The 17,221-nt window shown below is 40.3% G+C and overlaps 1 protein-coding gene across 2 annotated transcripts in view; it reads right to left on the bottom strand.

Moving 5' to 3' along the window:
- The window catches only part of GOLPH3L (golgi phosphoprotein 3 like), a 49,910-nt gene that overhangs the window by 14,813 nt on the left and 17,876 nt on the right, over positions 1-17,221 (bottom strand). For both annotated transcript variants that reach the window (XM_008019272.3, XM_037997999.2), the window contains exons 3-4: positions 2,924-3,055; positions 1,075-1,189 (exon numbers count right to left, since the gene is read on the bottom strand). In XM_008019272.3, coding sequence (XP_008017463.2) covers positions 1,075-1,189; positions 2,924-3,055 — 247 coding nt within the window. The remainder of the gene's footprint in view (positions 1-1,074; positions 1,190-2,923; positions 3,056-17,221) is intronic.

The following is a 17,221-nucleotide window of genomic DNA, read 5'->3' as shown; positions in this document are numbered from 1 at the left end:
GGTTGCCAGGGACTAGGGGGAGAGAGAAAGAGGAAGTTATCATTTAATAGGTACAGAGTTTTAGGGGGTAATGATGAGGAAGCTTTCGGTATAGTATAGATAGAGGTGATGGTTACAAAATACTGCAAATATATTTAATTTCACAGAATTGTACACTTAAGCCATTAAGAATGGCTAAAATAATAATAAATGTTGGCTGGGTGTGGTGGCTCACACCTATAATCCCAGCACTTTGGGAGGCCAAGGTGGGCAGATCATGAAGTCAAGAGTTCGAGACCAGTCTGGCCAACATGGTGAAACCCTGTCTACTAAGAATACAAAAAGTAGCTGGGTGTGGTGGCACGTGCCTGTAATCCTAGCTACTTGGGAGGCTGAAGCAGGAGAATCACTTGAACCTGGAAGGCAGAGGTTGCAGTGAGCTGAGATCGCGTCACTGTACTCCAGCCTGGGAGACAGAGCAAGACTCCATCTCGGAAAATAAATAAATAAATAAATAAATAAATAAATAAATAAATGTTACGTATATTTTACCACAATAAAAATGTTACTTGATTTACCATATGACCCAGTTATCTACTCCTAGCTACACACCCACAATAAATGAAAACACGTGCAAATAAAAACTTGTCCATGCATGTTCACAGCAGTATTATTCACAACAGCCAAAATGTGGAAATAATCCAAATATTCATCAACTGATGACTGGATAAACAAATGTAGAATGGCCATGCAATAAAATATTATTTGGCAAATTAAAACTGGGAAATTCTAATAAGAATAATAGATTGCATCAATGCCAATATTCTCATTGTCCTCTCTATAAAGATGTTTTAAAAGTTTCTTGTGAAGAATACTGTTAAAGAGCTTTTGGGGTGGGGTGGCAGAAGATAAGGTGAAGCTTTGGAAAACTTTAGGTATCAATTAGCCATGCTTTTTCTGTCCCTCATTAGAATTAAATAGTGAACCACATCTATCTCATCCAGCATGATGAATTTCGGTACTTCTTTTACTAAATTTCAGGGTAGGATAAAGATAACGAAGTGTGAAATTCATATATTATTTAAGTCATCTTACCAGTGAGTAGCTCTATCCATGTTTGGACAGTTTCTGTGGGTTCAGTTGCTTTGATGTGTTTGAGAGTTTCATCCAGTAAAACATCACCTGTTGGACTGTCTGACTTTAGCAGTACCTTTGAGAAAAGGAGAAAGAAGGAACCCTGATTCCTTCACTTCATTCAAGTTAAAATCTTTCAATATATCATATATATGTTACTGGTTAAGTGTTGCAAGAAATGTAAGGAAGCATAATATACTGTCCCTCTCCTCAAGAAGTTTAAAATATAGTATGGAGTGATAACATGAAGACAAAAATAACATTTGAAGTGGGCCCTAGTGACAAACTGAATATTAATGATAATGGAGAAAAGTTTCAATAACAACTCATTTTGAGTCTGGAAACCAACTTTTGAAACCATTAATAAAGGTAGGAAACATCTGGGCTCAGTTTTGAAACCATTAATAAAGGTAGGAAACATCTGTAGGAAACATGCCAGTAATCCTAGCACTTTGGGAGGTTGAGGCGGGTGGATCACCTGAGCTCAGGAGTTTGAGACCAGCCTGGGCAACATGGCAATATCTTGTCTCTATTAAAAAAATTAAAATTTAAATAAATAAATAAATAAAGGTAGGAAAGCCAGAAAAGGAAGTCAGTTTTGGGGAAAGGTTGATAATTTGATTTTCTTTGTTTTTTGTTAAGTTTAGTTTTAAATGATATGGGATAGCCAAGTTGAAATTTCTAGCCAATAGTTAAATATGTTTCTGGAGGTGGAAAAACAAAACCTGCCTAGAAATTTGAAAATTAATCTCATGAAGGTGACAGATGAAGCTATAAAGGTAAATGGTATCTCTGAAAGGATAGAAAATCACTCAAGGGATACAAACTGAGACTTGGATGTTAGGGAATGGAGAAGTAAGGAAACAGTGTACAGTCAGAGAAGCAAGAGAAAAAGAGTAACAAAGGCTAAGAATGAAGAAAGTTTCAAAGTGATAAAAATTGTCAAATGCCACATATAGGTGAAAAGAGAAAAATAAATCAAAGACTGAAAAGAAGCTGCTGATACCTAAGAATGTAGTTTAAGTTGAGTGCTTAGGATGATAAAGAAGTTGTGAGTGGAAAAATTCAGTAAGAAAATGGATACAGGAGTATGGCTGGAAAAGACTTGCAGTAAATGGAAGGAAAGAGAATAGTTATTGGAGAATAACCAGGGTTAATCAATAACTGATCTGACCCATATGAGTCCCTCCCCCTACATCATACTCTATTTTGTAATTTTTTTTTTTTTTTGAGATGGAGTCTTGCACTGTCGTCCAGGATGGAGTGTGGTGGCCCGATCTCGGCTGATTGCAAGCTGCGGCTTCCAGGTTCACGCCATTCTCCTGCCTCAGCCTCCCGAGTAGCTGGGACTACAGGCGCCTGCCACAACGCCCAGCTAATTTTTTTAAAAAATATTTTTTTGTAGAGACGGGGTTTCACCGTGTTAGCCAGGACGGTCTCGATCTCCTGACCTCGTGATCCACCTGCCTTGGCTTCCCAAAGTGCTGGGATTACAAGCATGAGCCATCGCGCCTGGTTATTTCATAATGTTATAGTTATAGATATAGGAGGAGTTTAATCAACAGCATCCTAAGTGTGATTTTTCTGCATAAAAAAGGAAGACAAAACCAGGAGCTTCCTATAACTCTTTGGACTATGGATACTTTGATTTCTCCCTCTTGCTATAGGATAATTAACCTGTTTAGCCAATGGAACTGCTGAGTCAGTGATATTTATTTTATCTTACTACTCAAATCTTTCTGTTCTTCCCAAATATACTGTTGGTATTTGCCTTTCCATAAGCCATGGACGTTCACAGAGGATTCAGTACCTTTCTGTCTAGTAGTCGCTTCTTACGCATGGTCGGGGGTTCCAGATAGATTCGACCCCGCATGGCCAGCTCTATCAGGATGCCCCCTCGCAGGCCAGATGATATGCAGTCATTCCAGAAAGATGTGTAACCCTAGGAAAGGAGAAAAGAGAAGAGAAAGAATGTTCTGAGAGGAATACTGACTTCCAGCAGGCACCCTAAGAACAGGCCACTTTGTTGTGATTCGTTTCACATCATACTACATGAACTCAAAGCAAAGTACAGAGTAAGAGAAGATGACGTTTCTTTAATCCTCTTAAAACACCCCCAAATAAGATTTTCTGTCTGATTTCAAGATCTTTAGTGAATTCCCATGGTTTGCTGCCAGTCAATAAATGATGTGCAGTTTTTTTTTTTTTTTTTTTGAGACAGGGTCTCGCTCTTTCCCGCAGGTTGAAATGCAGTGGCATGATCATGGCTCATTGCAGCCTTGACCTCTTGGGCTCAAGCAATCCTTCCACCTCAGCCTCCCGAGTAGCTGGGACTACAGGTATGTGCCACCATGCCCAGCTATTTTTAAAAAAATATTTTTTTGTAGAGACAAGGTCTTGCTATGTTGCCCATGCTGGTCTCCAACTCCTGGCCTCAAGCTATCCTCCCACCTTGGCCTCCCAAAGTGTTGGGATTACAGACATGAGTGACTGCACCTGGCTTGACATGCAAAATTTTAATTTTTGAGGAGAATTTTGGCTTTTCTTGAAATCTGTTTCCATGACACTAAATTTCAGAGTGGGGTAAAATAAGTCAGAAAAAAGTAAAAACCATTTGCACTTTTAATCCTCCTAGATATGTATTAATTTGAAGTTTGGAGATGGAGACTTGCTCTGTCTCCTAGACTGGAGTGCAGTGGCATGATCTCAGTTCACTGAACCTCCACCTCCTGGGTTCAAGTGATTCTCCTGCCTCAGCCTCCTGAGTAGCTGGGATTACAGGTGTGCACTGCCATGCTCAGCTAATTTTTATATTTTTAGTAGAGATGGGGTTTCACTATGTTAGTCAGGCTGGTCTCAAACTCCTGACCTCGTCATCTGCCAGCATCAGTCTCCTAAAGTGCTGGGAATACAGGAGTGAGCCACCGTGCCCGGCCAATTTGAAGTTCTTTTAATGGAAGGTATAATAGAAATCCACTGTCATTAAGCGCCTTGGGTATGTTAATTAACCTTTCTGAAGTACATTGTCCTCATCTATAAAATGCAGACACTAATATATATTTCCACAAGATTGTTGTGAGGGTTACATGAGATGCAATATACAAGAAAGCATTTAGTATAGTGCCTGGCATATAGCAGGCACTTAAAATGTTAGTTCCCCTTCCCTTTGTATAGGGAATATACATATAAGAGAGCCACTGGTATTGTCTAACAGCAGTAACTAACATCTAATTACTAATGTCGATTGAATACTTGTTACATACTAGGTATGTGCTAATACTTATTATGTACTAGATTTGTGCTAAGCTTTTTACCTGCACTATCTGATTATATCTTCACAACAACCCTATAAAGGAAGTACTACTACTATCCACACGTTAAAGATGAGAAAACTAAGGTTTACAGAGGTTATGCAGCATAACAGAGGTCACAAAGCTAAATAGAGAAATTTTTAAGTGGTTGTTTTTTGGTGCTGTTTTACTGATAGATCACAGTTGTGCATATTTTGGGGTTACTTTTTTTTTTTTTTTTAAGAGATGGGGTGGGGTCTTGCTCTGTTACCCAGGCTGAAGTGCAGTGGGGCCATTATAACTCATTGTAGACTTGAACACCTGGGCTCAAACAATTGTCCTGCCTCAGCCTCCTAAGTAGCTCAGACTATAGACATGAGCCACTGCACCTAGCTAAAATAACTTTTTATTTAAAAAAATTTTAAATTCAATTTTCCTCTTTACTGGCTTGGAAGTTATGTACTTTTAGAAGTTATCCTTGAAATTTTAACATGCATGATATATTAATTTAAAATTAACATAAAACCTAAATTTTAAATATTAATATTGTAACCACTTTCTTATTGTCCAGTACTGTCTTTTTTTAGCCTCAGAAATTATATATCATCATCATCATCATTATTTTATACAGGTAGAACTTGTTTATATTTACACAGGTTCTTATGAATTTCTTTGCTCACCATTCCTTCTTGTATCTCAGACTTCCTTTCTGGTACCGTTTTCCTTCTTCCTAAAGTAGAATTTCCTTAAGTGAAAGTCTGTCGGACACAGTTTCTATTTTGCTTATCTGAAATGTCTTTGTATTTCACCATCATCCTTGAAAGATAGTTTCTCTGGAGATAAAATTCCAGGTTGATCATTTTCTCTTACTACATTGAAGATAGTATGCCTTACTCTTCCAGCTTCTAATACAGCAGTGAGACATGTATCTTTCTTACTGATTGTGGTTTCTTTGTAGGTGGTATATCTTTTCTTTGGTCCTTTAAGATCTTCTCTCTTGGTGTTTTGCAGTTTGACTACAACATGACTGTGCATGAATTTATTTATTCTGTTTGGTATATGTTGTGCTTCCTATAACCGTGGTTTAATTTCTTAGCTTCAAAAATTCTCAGCTCTTAGGTCTCTATTTTCTTTATTCTTTCCTTCTAGGACTTCAGTATTTCTTATTTTAACCCCCTGTCTTTTAACCTCTCTTTTGTATTTTCCATTTGCTTGTTCTCTGTATTGCTTTCTGGAGAGTTTTTGTTTGTTTGTTTTTGAGACGGAGTCTTGTTCTGTCGCCCAGGCTGGAGTGCAATGGCACAATCTTGGCTCACCGCAACCTCCGTCTCCCGGGTTCAAGCAATTCTCCTGCTTCAGCCTCCCAAGTAGATGGGATTACAGGCACACAACACCACACCCGGCTAATTTTTGTATTTTTGTGGAGACGGAGTTTTACCATGTTGGCCAGGTTGGTCTTGAACTCCTGACCTCAGGTGATCCGCCTGCCTCGGCCTCCCAAAGTGCTGGAATTACAAGCATGAGCTACCACGTCCAGCCTCTGAAGAGTTTTTAAAAAATATCTGGCTTCCTATTTACTAATTCAAAGTAACCCTGAGATTTTGATTTCAATAATTCCTCCTTAGTAAAAGTTTTATTTAGTTATTTTTTACATTTGCCTGGTGATTTGTGATTTTTTGCTGTTCATTTTGTGATTATTTTATTTCTTTAAAAATGTCACATTTTTAGTTTGATTATTTTAATATGTGACTATATATGGAGTCTTTGATATCTGACAATATCTGAGGACTCTGTCACTTCTTCCTTGTTTGTATGTTTGATGATCTTTAAGAGGTTCACAATTTAACATTTTGTGAATTTATGAGATTTTGGAGGCCTAAATTGAAGACATCTTCCTCCAGAGGGAAAGATCTGCATTTGTTTCTGCCAAGAGCCAAGTACAGAGGGAATATGGGAGTGCTACACAGCTGGGAGCACATTTAAGCTTAGTTTTCCCACTTTACCTCCACCATCAAGTTTATTCCTGACCAACCAACTCCTGAATCTCAAGACTGATTTGGTAGTTTACCCCAGGGTAATTTGATCCTCATGTTATCTTTATTGCTCACCTCTTGGATTTTAATTTTGGTGTTTGGGGGCCCCTTGAAGATTATTTCTACTTTCCAAGACTCAATAATACATTAAACATTAAGCTTATCAAGACTTAATATCTGACCACCGTACTGCCAGGCCTAGAGGATCTCTAATTCTATTTTTCCTGCTATAGCCAGGACAATCTTTAACGTCAAGTGTAATAATATAACTCCCTGCCCTCATGCTTAAAAATCTTTCAAACATCCTCTCAGCCTTAAGGACGGAATCCAAATGGCTTTGTATAGCATTTAAATTAAGTGGCTGGTGGGGCACAGTGGCTCCCACCTGTAATCCCAGCTACTCCAGAGGCTAATGCAGGAGGATCGCTTGAGGCCAAGAGTTGGCTGGCCTTTGGGAACATGGTGAGACCTTGTGAAAAAACAAAACAAAACAAAACAAATCAAAAGTGGTTATTCACTAGCCTTTTCTTTCTTTTCTTTTTTTTTTTTTTTTGGATGGAGTCTCGCTCTGTCACCCAGGTTGGAGTGCAGTGGCACGATCTCAGCTCACTGTAAGCTCTGCCTCCCGGGTTCACGCCATTCTCCTGCCTCAGCCTCCCGAGTAGCTGGGACTACAGGCGCCCGCCACCACACCCGGCTAATTTTTTTTTGTATTTTTAGTAGAAATGGGGTTTCACCATGTTAGCCAGGATGGTCTCAATCTCCTGATCTTGTGATCCGCCTACCTTGGCCTCCCAAAGTGCTGGGATTACAGGCGTGAGCCACCGCATCCAGCCCACTAGTCTTTTCTTTGGTCTCTTTCCCCTCCTGGCCTTTGCACACACTGCTGTGTCAAGAAGAACCAATATTCTTCCTTCCACAACTCCTCCTTGTAGTTAAGGATTAAGTACAGGGGTCACATTTCCACATAACCTTCTCTAACATTGTTTACTTCCCCACTCCACCCTCTAGATTAGGTTCTGCACCTGGGTGTGCCCATATAAACTTCTCTCATAACATCTATTACATCATATTGCAATCAACTATTTCTCCTGACCAGACTACAAATTCCTTAAGGAGAGAATATCCCTTATGCCTCAAAAATATTTTTGAAAGCATAAATTTATGCTTAAAACTAAATGTTAACCTAGCAAAAGCTCAGATTGAGACGTAAAATATTCCTTAGATGTCTCTAAATTTCCTGAGGGCCTGATCTTTGACTCAAGGTTGGGATTAGTTCCCTCCCCTGCCTGCCTCATGGCTTCTCCAAGTCATATCTTTTTTTTGGTTTTGTTTTTGTTTTGAGACAGGGTATCGCTCTGTCACCCAGGCTGGGGTGCAGTGGCATGATCTCATCTCACTGCAACCTCCACCTCCCCAGTTCAAGCAATCCTCTCACCTCAGCCTCCCAAGTAGTTGGGACTACGGGCGTGTGCCACCACACCCAGCTAATTTTTGTATTTTTAGTAGAGATAGGGTTTTGCCATGTTGCCCAGGCTGGTCTTGAACTCCTGGGCTCAAGTGATATGCCCATCTGGGCCTCCTGAAGTGCTAAAATTACAGGTGTGAGCCACTGCGCCTGGCCCCAACTCGTATTTGTGACTCCTCTTTAAGGAAGGGGTAGGCTTTTTTTTTTTTTTTTTAAGGTTAACACTTTTTTTTTATATATAGTTTAGCTACCTAATTAAAGTTAAACTATAACTTACTTCAGAACACATAATTATGTAGGCATAATTTATTCTGGTAATAAATCTTAACAGGTGTGTAAACATTTTAGCCAATATTAAAGGAACCAGAAGAAAGTTTTCCTTTATTGTCTCATTTCCTCCTGACCATGTAACTTCTGTTTCAGTGACAGTGACATCAGATTGTCAACAAAACTATAGTGGCCGGGCGCGGTGGCTCAAGCCTGTAATCCCAGCACTTTGGGAGGCCGAGACGGGCGGATCACGAGGTCAGGAGATCGAGAGCATCCTGGCTAACATGGTGAAACCCCGTCTCTACTAAAAAATACAAAAAACTAGCCGGGCGAGGTGGCGGGCGCCTGTAGTCCCAGTTACTCGGGAGGCTGAGGCAGGAGAATGGCGTAAACCCGGGAGGTGGAGCTTGCAGTGAGCTGAGATCCGGCCACTGCACTCCAGCCTGGATGACAGAGCGAGACTCCGTCTCAAAAACAAAAAAACAAAAAAACAAAACAAAAAAACTATAAATGAGAAGCAGTATAAAGAAATGATGAAGATCAGGATAAAGAAACTACATTTTTGAATGTCACACTTTCCTATTGTAGCATCTCAAAACATATAAAATTTTCCAAATGAGTTTTTAACTTATTAAGAATATGCAATAATAGACAAAAATATAAAAACATATATGTAGAGTTTTAAGAAAATAATTATAAAACAAATACCTGTACAACTACAAGAAAGAGACTGGATTTAGAAAAAGAAAATAACTAAGAAAAGAGAGAACATGATAGTAAATGTCCTCCTGTACTGTGGGTACAGATGACCAATAAAGACTATAATATTGTCATCTATAGTAATATCTTAGAACAGATTGAAACAAATTTAGGTGCAGAATAGCCTGGAGGTAAGGGAAAATACAATTATTTACATTTAAAGGTCATTTTCCTCTTAGTGTATCTGTCTTAGTGAATTCTCCAGCCATTCATAAAAAGGAGTCTATATTAAAGGGCCAATGCTTTGGTATGTCTGAGCAGGAAGACCTAGCACGTACATACTAAAGTTCACCATTTGATCATTAAATCTCATTACCAAAGGCTATCTAAAGAAAATTTTAGGACCTACCCAACACAGATGGAACTGCACATTGTCTCATGACTAAAGGAGAATCTTAGAGGATTTGCAGAATAAGATCTTCACATAGTGGACTTTAATATACATCTGTAGGCCGGGCGTGGTGGCTCAAGCCTGTAATCCCTGCACTTTGGGAGGCCAAGGCAGGTGGATCACCTGAGGTCAGGAGTTGGAGACCAGCCTGTCCAACATGATGAAACCCTGTCTCTACTAAAAATACAAAAACTAGCTGGAAGTGGTGGCATGCGCCTGTAATCCCAGCTACTCAGGAGGCTGAGGCAGGAAAATCGCTTGAATCTCGGAGGTTGCAGTTAGCAGAGATCACACCACTGCACTCCAGCCTGGGCAACAAGAGCAAAACTCTGTCTCAAAAAAACCAACCAACCAACCAACCAACCAAATAAACAAACAAACAAACTGTAGGCTGGGCACGGTCGCTCACGCCTGTAATCCCAGCATTTTGGGAGGCTGATGTGGGTGGATAATCCGAGGTCAGCAGTTCAAGACCAGCCTGGCCAACATGGTGAAATCCCATTTCTACTAAAAATATAAAAATTGGCCAGGCATGGTGATGGACGCCTGTAATCCCAGCTACTCATGAGACTGAGGCAGGAGAATCACTTGAACCCCAGAGGCGGAGGTTGCAGTGAGCTGAGATCACACCATTGCACTCCAGCCTGGGCGACAAGATTGAAACTCCATATCTAAAAAAACCAAAAAAACAAAAAAACAAAAAAAATTGTAAAAAGAAAGACAAATCCCATTATAGAAATGTATACTTTAGAAAGTGAAAGTGTTCTAGAATCTTATCCCCTCTAGAGGGGATCACCATTAACAGTCTAATCGGTACTTTTCTAGATTTTTATATACATATTCTATGTTTACACTTATTAATATTATTTATAGAAATAGCATTACACTGAGTGGTAACTTTTTTCATTAACCCATTATTTTGGATATCATTCCACATCAGTAAATATACTTCTCCATCCCTTGTAATTGCTGCATAGTATTGCATTTTAGATGCACTATAATTTTATCTATTCAAGTCCCTACTGATGTGCATTTAGGTTGCTTACAGTATTTTGCTATTATTAAAAAATGTTGGCTGGGTGTGGTGGCTCAAGCCTGTAATCCCAGCACTTTGGGAAGCCACGGTGGGTGGATCACCTGAGGTCAGGAGTTTGAGACCAGCCTGGCCAACATGGTGAAACCCAGTCTCTACCAAAAATACAAAAAAATTAGCTGGGCATGGTGGTGCGTGCTTATAATCTCAGCTACTCGGGAGGGTGAGGCAGGATAATCCCATGAATCCAGGAGGCAGAGGCTGCAGTGAGGTGAGTTAGTGCCACTGCACTCCAGCCTGGGTGGCAGAGTAAGACTCCATCTCAAAAAAAAAAAAAAAAAAAAAAGGTAAAGAAGTATTCATTTGTGTGTTTATGTCTGTTGAATATCTAGAAGAAAATTCTAGGTCGAATATTACACATATTTAAACTTTAAACATTGCACAATGGGAATTCAATAAATTCAGACAGTCAACACTTCATGCTGAATTTCCACTGAGTCAAATATTCAAAGTGCCCTTCCTCATTCAAACTTCCTTGAAGACACACCTTTCAGAACAACTCTGAAGGTTAAAGATCTTAAAAGTTGCCTGCTTGGCAAAAAAAGAGGAAAGAAAACAAAACAACTTAAAGCATCCTTAAAAACTATGCTCATAAGGAGTTTTTAAAATAACATTAGGAAATACTTGTGATAAAGTTAAATGAAAAATAGCCAGATATATAATTGAGTATCCAGGATTATTACAATGATATAAAATAATGTCTACATTAAAACATGGCTTTTAAACCTTTCCAAATTATCTACAGTGAGAAAATATCACTTTTTTAAGAAAAATTTTCAGAAAAAAAGAACCTCTCCATCTCCCCAAGTCTGAAGATTTAACATTAAAATTGCTTCACCTTCCATGAGAGAAGGAATGTTATCATGTCGCTTTGAACCCTTTTACATCTGCCCAATTCCAAAGTCCAACGAAAGTATAATGATCTTCAGGGGTTATCAAAAATTCTACAAGCAAAACTAATTTTATTATTTTTTTCCTCCTAAAAAATTATTCTAAGAAAAGTTAGTGTACTGTTTGTCCTTGAATCACTCTATTAAAAAGTGGTATTCAGGATTTGATGTAAATTCCTCTTTTAAAAATGAATGTGATTCATCGAAACTCCAATTCCTATTTCTACATCTCCACACAGCTCATAAAGACATTTTATGTATGTGTGTATGTATGTATGTATGCATTTGAGACGGAGTCTCAATCTATCGCCCAGGCTGCAGTACAGTGGCACAATCACGACTCACTGCAACCTCTGCCTCCTGGGTTCGAGCGATTCTCCTGCCTCAACCTCCCGAGTAGCTGGGATTACGGGGCCTGCCACCACGTCTGGCAAATTTTTGTATTTTTAGTAGAGATGGGGTTTCATCATGTTGGCCAGGCTGGTCTTGAACTCCTGACCTCAGGTGATCCATCCACCTCAGCCTCCCAAAGTGCTGGGATTACAGACGTGAGCCACTGTGCCTGGCCAAGACATTTTATAAAATAGATCAAGCATTAAAAGCCCACTCTGTTTCATCCTATTGGAGAATGAAGAATTGTGACCTGACATCGTTCTGGTTTAATAGATAATTTCAGCCTGATGGTGAGGAATGGATTATAAATACAGGCAAATGGACAGGATTTCTCAATGAATGAAATGAAGATTATATCCTTTCAGGTTCATTTTAAAAGACAGGTAGAAATATGCAAAGTCAGTTACAATGATCAGTTTATTAATTTTTGCAGGGCTTCTATTTTATTTTTTTTCTTATCAAAAGTTTAGCAAATAAAAACAACATGCTAATGCATTGTCAGTGAAAGGGAAATGCAAAATAAAGGAAAGCAGCTGGTCATCTCTGAATTCCTATATAAGCTTTAAATCTCATTCTGGTCAGTAAAAATATCATTAATTGTTTTACCCTAAAAATTTTTATTTTGTTTTCTTTTTTTTTTTTTTAGAGACATAGTCTCCCTCTGTCACCCAGGCTGGAGTGACCTGGCCGGAAAAAGGAATTTTAATTGCTACACATTGTCCAAAGAAAACAGAAGAAAGGCCGGGCGCAGTGGCTCACACCTGTAATCCCAGCACTTTGGGAGGCCGAGGCAGGCGGATCAAGATGTTAGGAGTTCGAGACCAGTCTGGCCAACATAGGAAACCCTGTCTCTACTAAAAAAACAAAAAATTAGCTGGGCGTGGTGGCAGGTGCCTGTAATTCCAGCTACTTGGGAGGCTGAGGCAGGAGGCGGAGGCTGCAGTGAGCCGAGATCTCACCATTGCACTCCAGCCCGGGTGACAGTGCAAGACTCCATCTCAAAAAAACAAAACAAAAAACAAAATAAAACAGAAGAAAAGAGAAAGTTGAGAAGGGGGAGGAAAAATTTGAAAGCAGGCCAGGCTCGGTGGCTCATGCCAGCAATCCTAGCACTTTAGGAGGCCAAGGTGGGAGGACTGCCTGAGCTCAGGAGTTCAGGACCAGCCTGGGCAACAGAGTGAAACCCTGTCTCTACTAAAAATACAAAAAAAAACTGGTCGGGTGCGCCTGCGGTCCCAACCACTTGGGAGGTTGAGGCAGGAGAATTGCTTGAACCTGGGAGGTGGAGGTTGCAGTGAGCCGAGATCGTACCACTGTACTCCAACCTGGGTGACAAAGTGAGACTCCCATTTCCAAAAAAAAAAAAAAAAAAGAAAAAACATTGAAAACATGTCCAGGCTCTAAGCCTATCTCCCCACAACTCAACGTTGTTTTTTTAAACAATAAAATATTTATCAATTTATTCATCTACTTATATTTAGTTTGACTCTGAATGACTTATGGAAATTTCAGAAATTAAAATCCATCCCCCAAAGACATTTTTCCTTATATAAGGATTCTCAAAGCAATATATCTATAAATGGTAGTCCAAATATTTCCAAGCATATTTTGATCAATTATAGTATCACTACAATAAGTATTTAGCCATCTTAAGGGACAACTTCAAAAGAGGCAGTACTCTTTTGAATATAGAAGTTTTCATATGTTTGTTAAAAGAGTTTCTGCACAGCAAAATAAACTATCATTAGAGTGAACAGGTAACCCACAGAGTGGGATAATTTTTTTTTTTTTTTTTTTGAGATGGAGTCTTTGTCACCCAGGCTGGGGTGCAGTGGCGTGATCTCAGTTCATTGCAATCTCCGCCTCCTGGGTTCAAGCGATTCTCCTGCCTCAGCCTCCTGAGTAGCTGGGATTATAGGCGTATGTCGTTACGCCTAGCTAATTCTTTTTTTTCTTTTCTTTTCTTTTTTTTTTTTATTTTGAGTAGAGACAGGGTTTCACCATGTTGGCCACGGTAGTTTCAAACTTCTGACCTCAGGTGATCTGCCTGCCTTGGCCTCCCAAAGTGCTGGTATTACAGGCGTAAGCCTCTGCACCCGGCTTTTTTGTTTGTTTGTTTGTTTTCTAAAGAGAAGAGGTCTTGGCCTGGTATGGTGGCTCCTACCTATAATCCCAGCACTTTGCCAAGCTGAGGCAGGAGGATGGATAGCTGAGGCAGGAGGATCACTTGAGCCCAAAGTTCGTAACCAGCCTAGGCAACATACTGAGACCCCATCTATATAAAAAATTTAATAAATTAGCCAGGCGCGGTGGTGCATGCCTGTAGTTCCACTTACTCAGGAGGCTGAGGTGCCCAGGAGGTCAAGGTGGCAGTGAGCCATGGTCATGCCACTGCACTCCAGCCTGGGCAAGAGAGTGAGACCCTGTCTCAAAAAAAGAGAGAAACAGGGTTTCACTCTGTCATACAGGCTGGAGTACAGTGGCACAATCATGACTCACTGCAGCCTCAAACTCCTGGGCTTGAACTATCCTCCCTTGTGGTTAGGACTACAGGTGTGCACCACCACGTCTGGCTAATTTAAAAAATTTTGTAGTGATAGAGTGTGGCTATGTTGCCCAGGCTGGTGTTGAAGACCTGGCCTCGAGTGATCCTCCCACCTCAGCCTCCCAAGTAGCTAGGATTACAGATGTGAGCCACCTGGCCTGGCTTCCAACGATTTAAAATTGACTTAAAAACACAAGCAATTATGTTATGTTCAAACCTTAGAAGAGCAAAACTAAGTAAGTGTAGTTTTTTTTTGTTTTCAAATAGCTTTTCTCTCCTTGATTACTAGGATATACACATTGTAGAACATTTGAAAACAAAAAAATTCATAAAAATCACTCATAAATTCCATCACCCTGTGATCATATGGGTATATGTATAACCAAACTTTTCTGTATACATAAAATACACGTATCTTCTACCCATCAACCAATTTTCCCATCTCCTTCTCTCCCAACCCCAATTCTGGAGCGTTCCTTCATATCAAATGTTTGTGTGAATTATGGAACAACAGTATGATATATATGTTATAAACCTCAATGAAATATTACCAGCCTGGACAGCATGTTGAAACCCCGTCTCTACTAAAAATACAAAAGATTAGCCAGGTGTGGTGGCATGTGCCTGTAGTTCCAGCTACTTGGGAGGCTGAGGCAGGAGAATTGCTTGAATCTGGGAGGTGGAGGTTGCAGTGAGCCAAGATTGCACCACTACACTCCAGCCTGGGTGACAGAGTAAGAGAGACTCTGTCTCCAGAGGGAAAAAAGAAAAAAAGTATTGAGGAGTAGAGATAGAAGAAACTGTGAGAGTACTGATTTCAGCAGCTTTCCCTACAGGGAGTCAGTAGGATACTGTCTAAAACTGAATAATGTGGTAAGAAAAAACAATCCCAATTTTTTTTTTAACACTTTTGACTTAACTCCTCCCTCCCTCCCTCCCTCCCTCCCTTCCTTCCTTTTTTTGTGTCTCCCTTTGTCACTCAACCAGGCTGCAGTAGAGGTGCAGTGGTGTGAACATGGCTCACTGTAGCCCCAACCTCCTAGGCTCAAGCAATCCTCTGGCCTCAGCCTCCTGAGTAGCTGGAACTAGTGGCGCATGCCACCATGCCTGGCTAATTTTTGTATTTTTTGCAGAGACAAGGTTTCACGATGTTGCCCAAGCTAGTCTCCAACTCCTGAGCTCAGGTGACACTCCCGCCTTGGTCTCTCAAAGTGCTAGATTACAGGCTGAGCCACCATGCCCAGCCAACAGTTTCAAACATACACAAAGTAGAGAGATTATGTAGCTCTATGTAGCCATCACCTACTTCCAACAGTTATCAATATAATCTTTCATCTTTACCACCCATCCCACCCCAAACCCAGATTATTTCTGTACAAATTCCAGCTACTATATCATTTCATCCAAAAAATAGTGCATATTCTCCCCAAGAGATTAGGATTTTTTTTTAAAAAAAAGAACTGTAATACCAATATCATACCTAAAACAACCCAGTAACTCCTTAATATTATCAAATATTCAGTAAGCCTTCATATTCCATCAATTGTTTAGTAAATTTTTTCTACAGTTGCTTTGTTTCAATCTGGAGCCAAAGTCCACACTTAATCTTCTGTATTTCATACATTCTATTTTTCTTTTTTTTTTGAGATGGAGTTTTGCTCTGTTACCCAGGCTAGCAGGCTGGAATGCAATGGCTCGATCTTGGCTCACTGCAACCTCCACCTCCTGGGTTCAAGCAATTCTCCTGCCTCAGACTCCCGAGTAGTTGGGATTACAGCCACCTGCCACCAAGCCTGGCTAATTTTTGTATTTTTAGTAGAGACTGGGTTTCACCATATTGGCCAGGGTGGTCTTGAACTCCTGACCTCAGGTGATCTGCCCACCTCAGACTCCCAAAGTGCTGGGATTACAGGTGTGAGCCACCATGCCAGGCTACATGTGTAATTTTATTTTATTATTTATTTATTTATTTATTTTTGAGATGGAGTCTCGCTCTGTCACCCAGGCTGGAGTGCAGTGGTGCGATCTTGGCTCACTGCAACCTCTGCCTCCCGGCTTCAAGCAATTCTCCTGCTTCAGCCTCCTGAGTAGCTAGGATTACAAGCGTGATCCACCATGCCTGGCCTATTTATTTATTTATTTTTTGAGACAGAGTCTCACTCCATTGCCCGGGCTGGAGTGCAGTGGCATGATCTTGGCTTACCGCAACCTCTGCCTCCTGGGTTCAAGCAATTCTCCTGCCTCAACCTCCCGAGTAGCTGGGCTTACTGGCATATGTCACTGTGCCTGGCTAATTTTTTGTATTTTTAGTAGAGATGGGGTTTCATCATGTTGGCCAGGCTGGTCTTGAACTCCTGACCTCAGGTGATCCACCTGCCTCAGCCTCCGAAAAATGCTGGGATTACAGGCATAAGCCACTGCGCCCAGCCTACATGTATAATTTTAAAAGTAAAATGAAATATAATTTTACTTAACAGAAAAAAAAATGAAGTGAAACAATTACTAAACTTCAAACATTTCTTTCCTTTTTTTAAAAAATTTGAGACAGGGTCTCACTCTGTCACCCACGCTGGAGTGCGTAACAGTAGCTCACTGCACCCTCTACCTCTCCAGCTCAAGCAATCCTACCACCTCAGCCTCCTAAGTGGATGGAACTACGGGCACATGTCACCATGCTCACCTAATTTTTAAATTCTTTTAGAGATGGGGATCTCGCTGTATTGCCCAGGCTGGTCTCAAACTCATAGACTCAAGTGATCCTCCCATCTCGGCCTCCCAAAGTGCTGGGATTACAGGCATGAGCCACCATACCTGGCCTCAAACCGTTCTTTATTATAAGAGATATGTTATGATGTTGGCTATGGGTTATCAAGTAAAAAGGAAAAAAAAATTTTTTTTAAAGAGAAATGTGGCTGGGCACAATGGCTCATGCCTGTAATCCCAGCACTTTGGGAGGCCAATATGGGCGGATCACCT

This window comes from Chlorocebus sabaeus, chromosome 20 (genome assembly GCF_047675955.1).
Source record: "Chlorocebus sabaeus isolate Y175 chromosome 20, mChlSab1.0.hap1, whole genome shotgun sequence".
In the NCBI taxonomy this organism is placed as follows: domain Eukaryota; kingdom Metazoa; phylum Chordata; class Mammalia; order Primates; family Cercopithecidae; genus Chlorocebus; species Chlorocebus sabaeus.
Note: the sequence above shows the minus strand (reverse complement) of the source record. Positions and strands in the feature narration are given on the sequence as shown.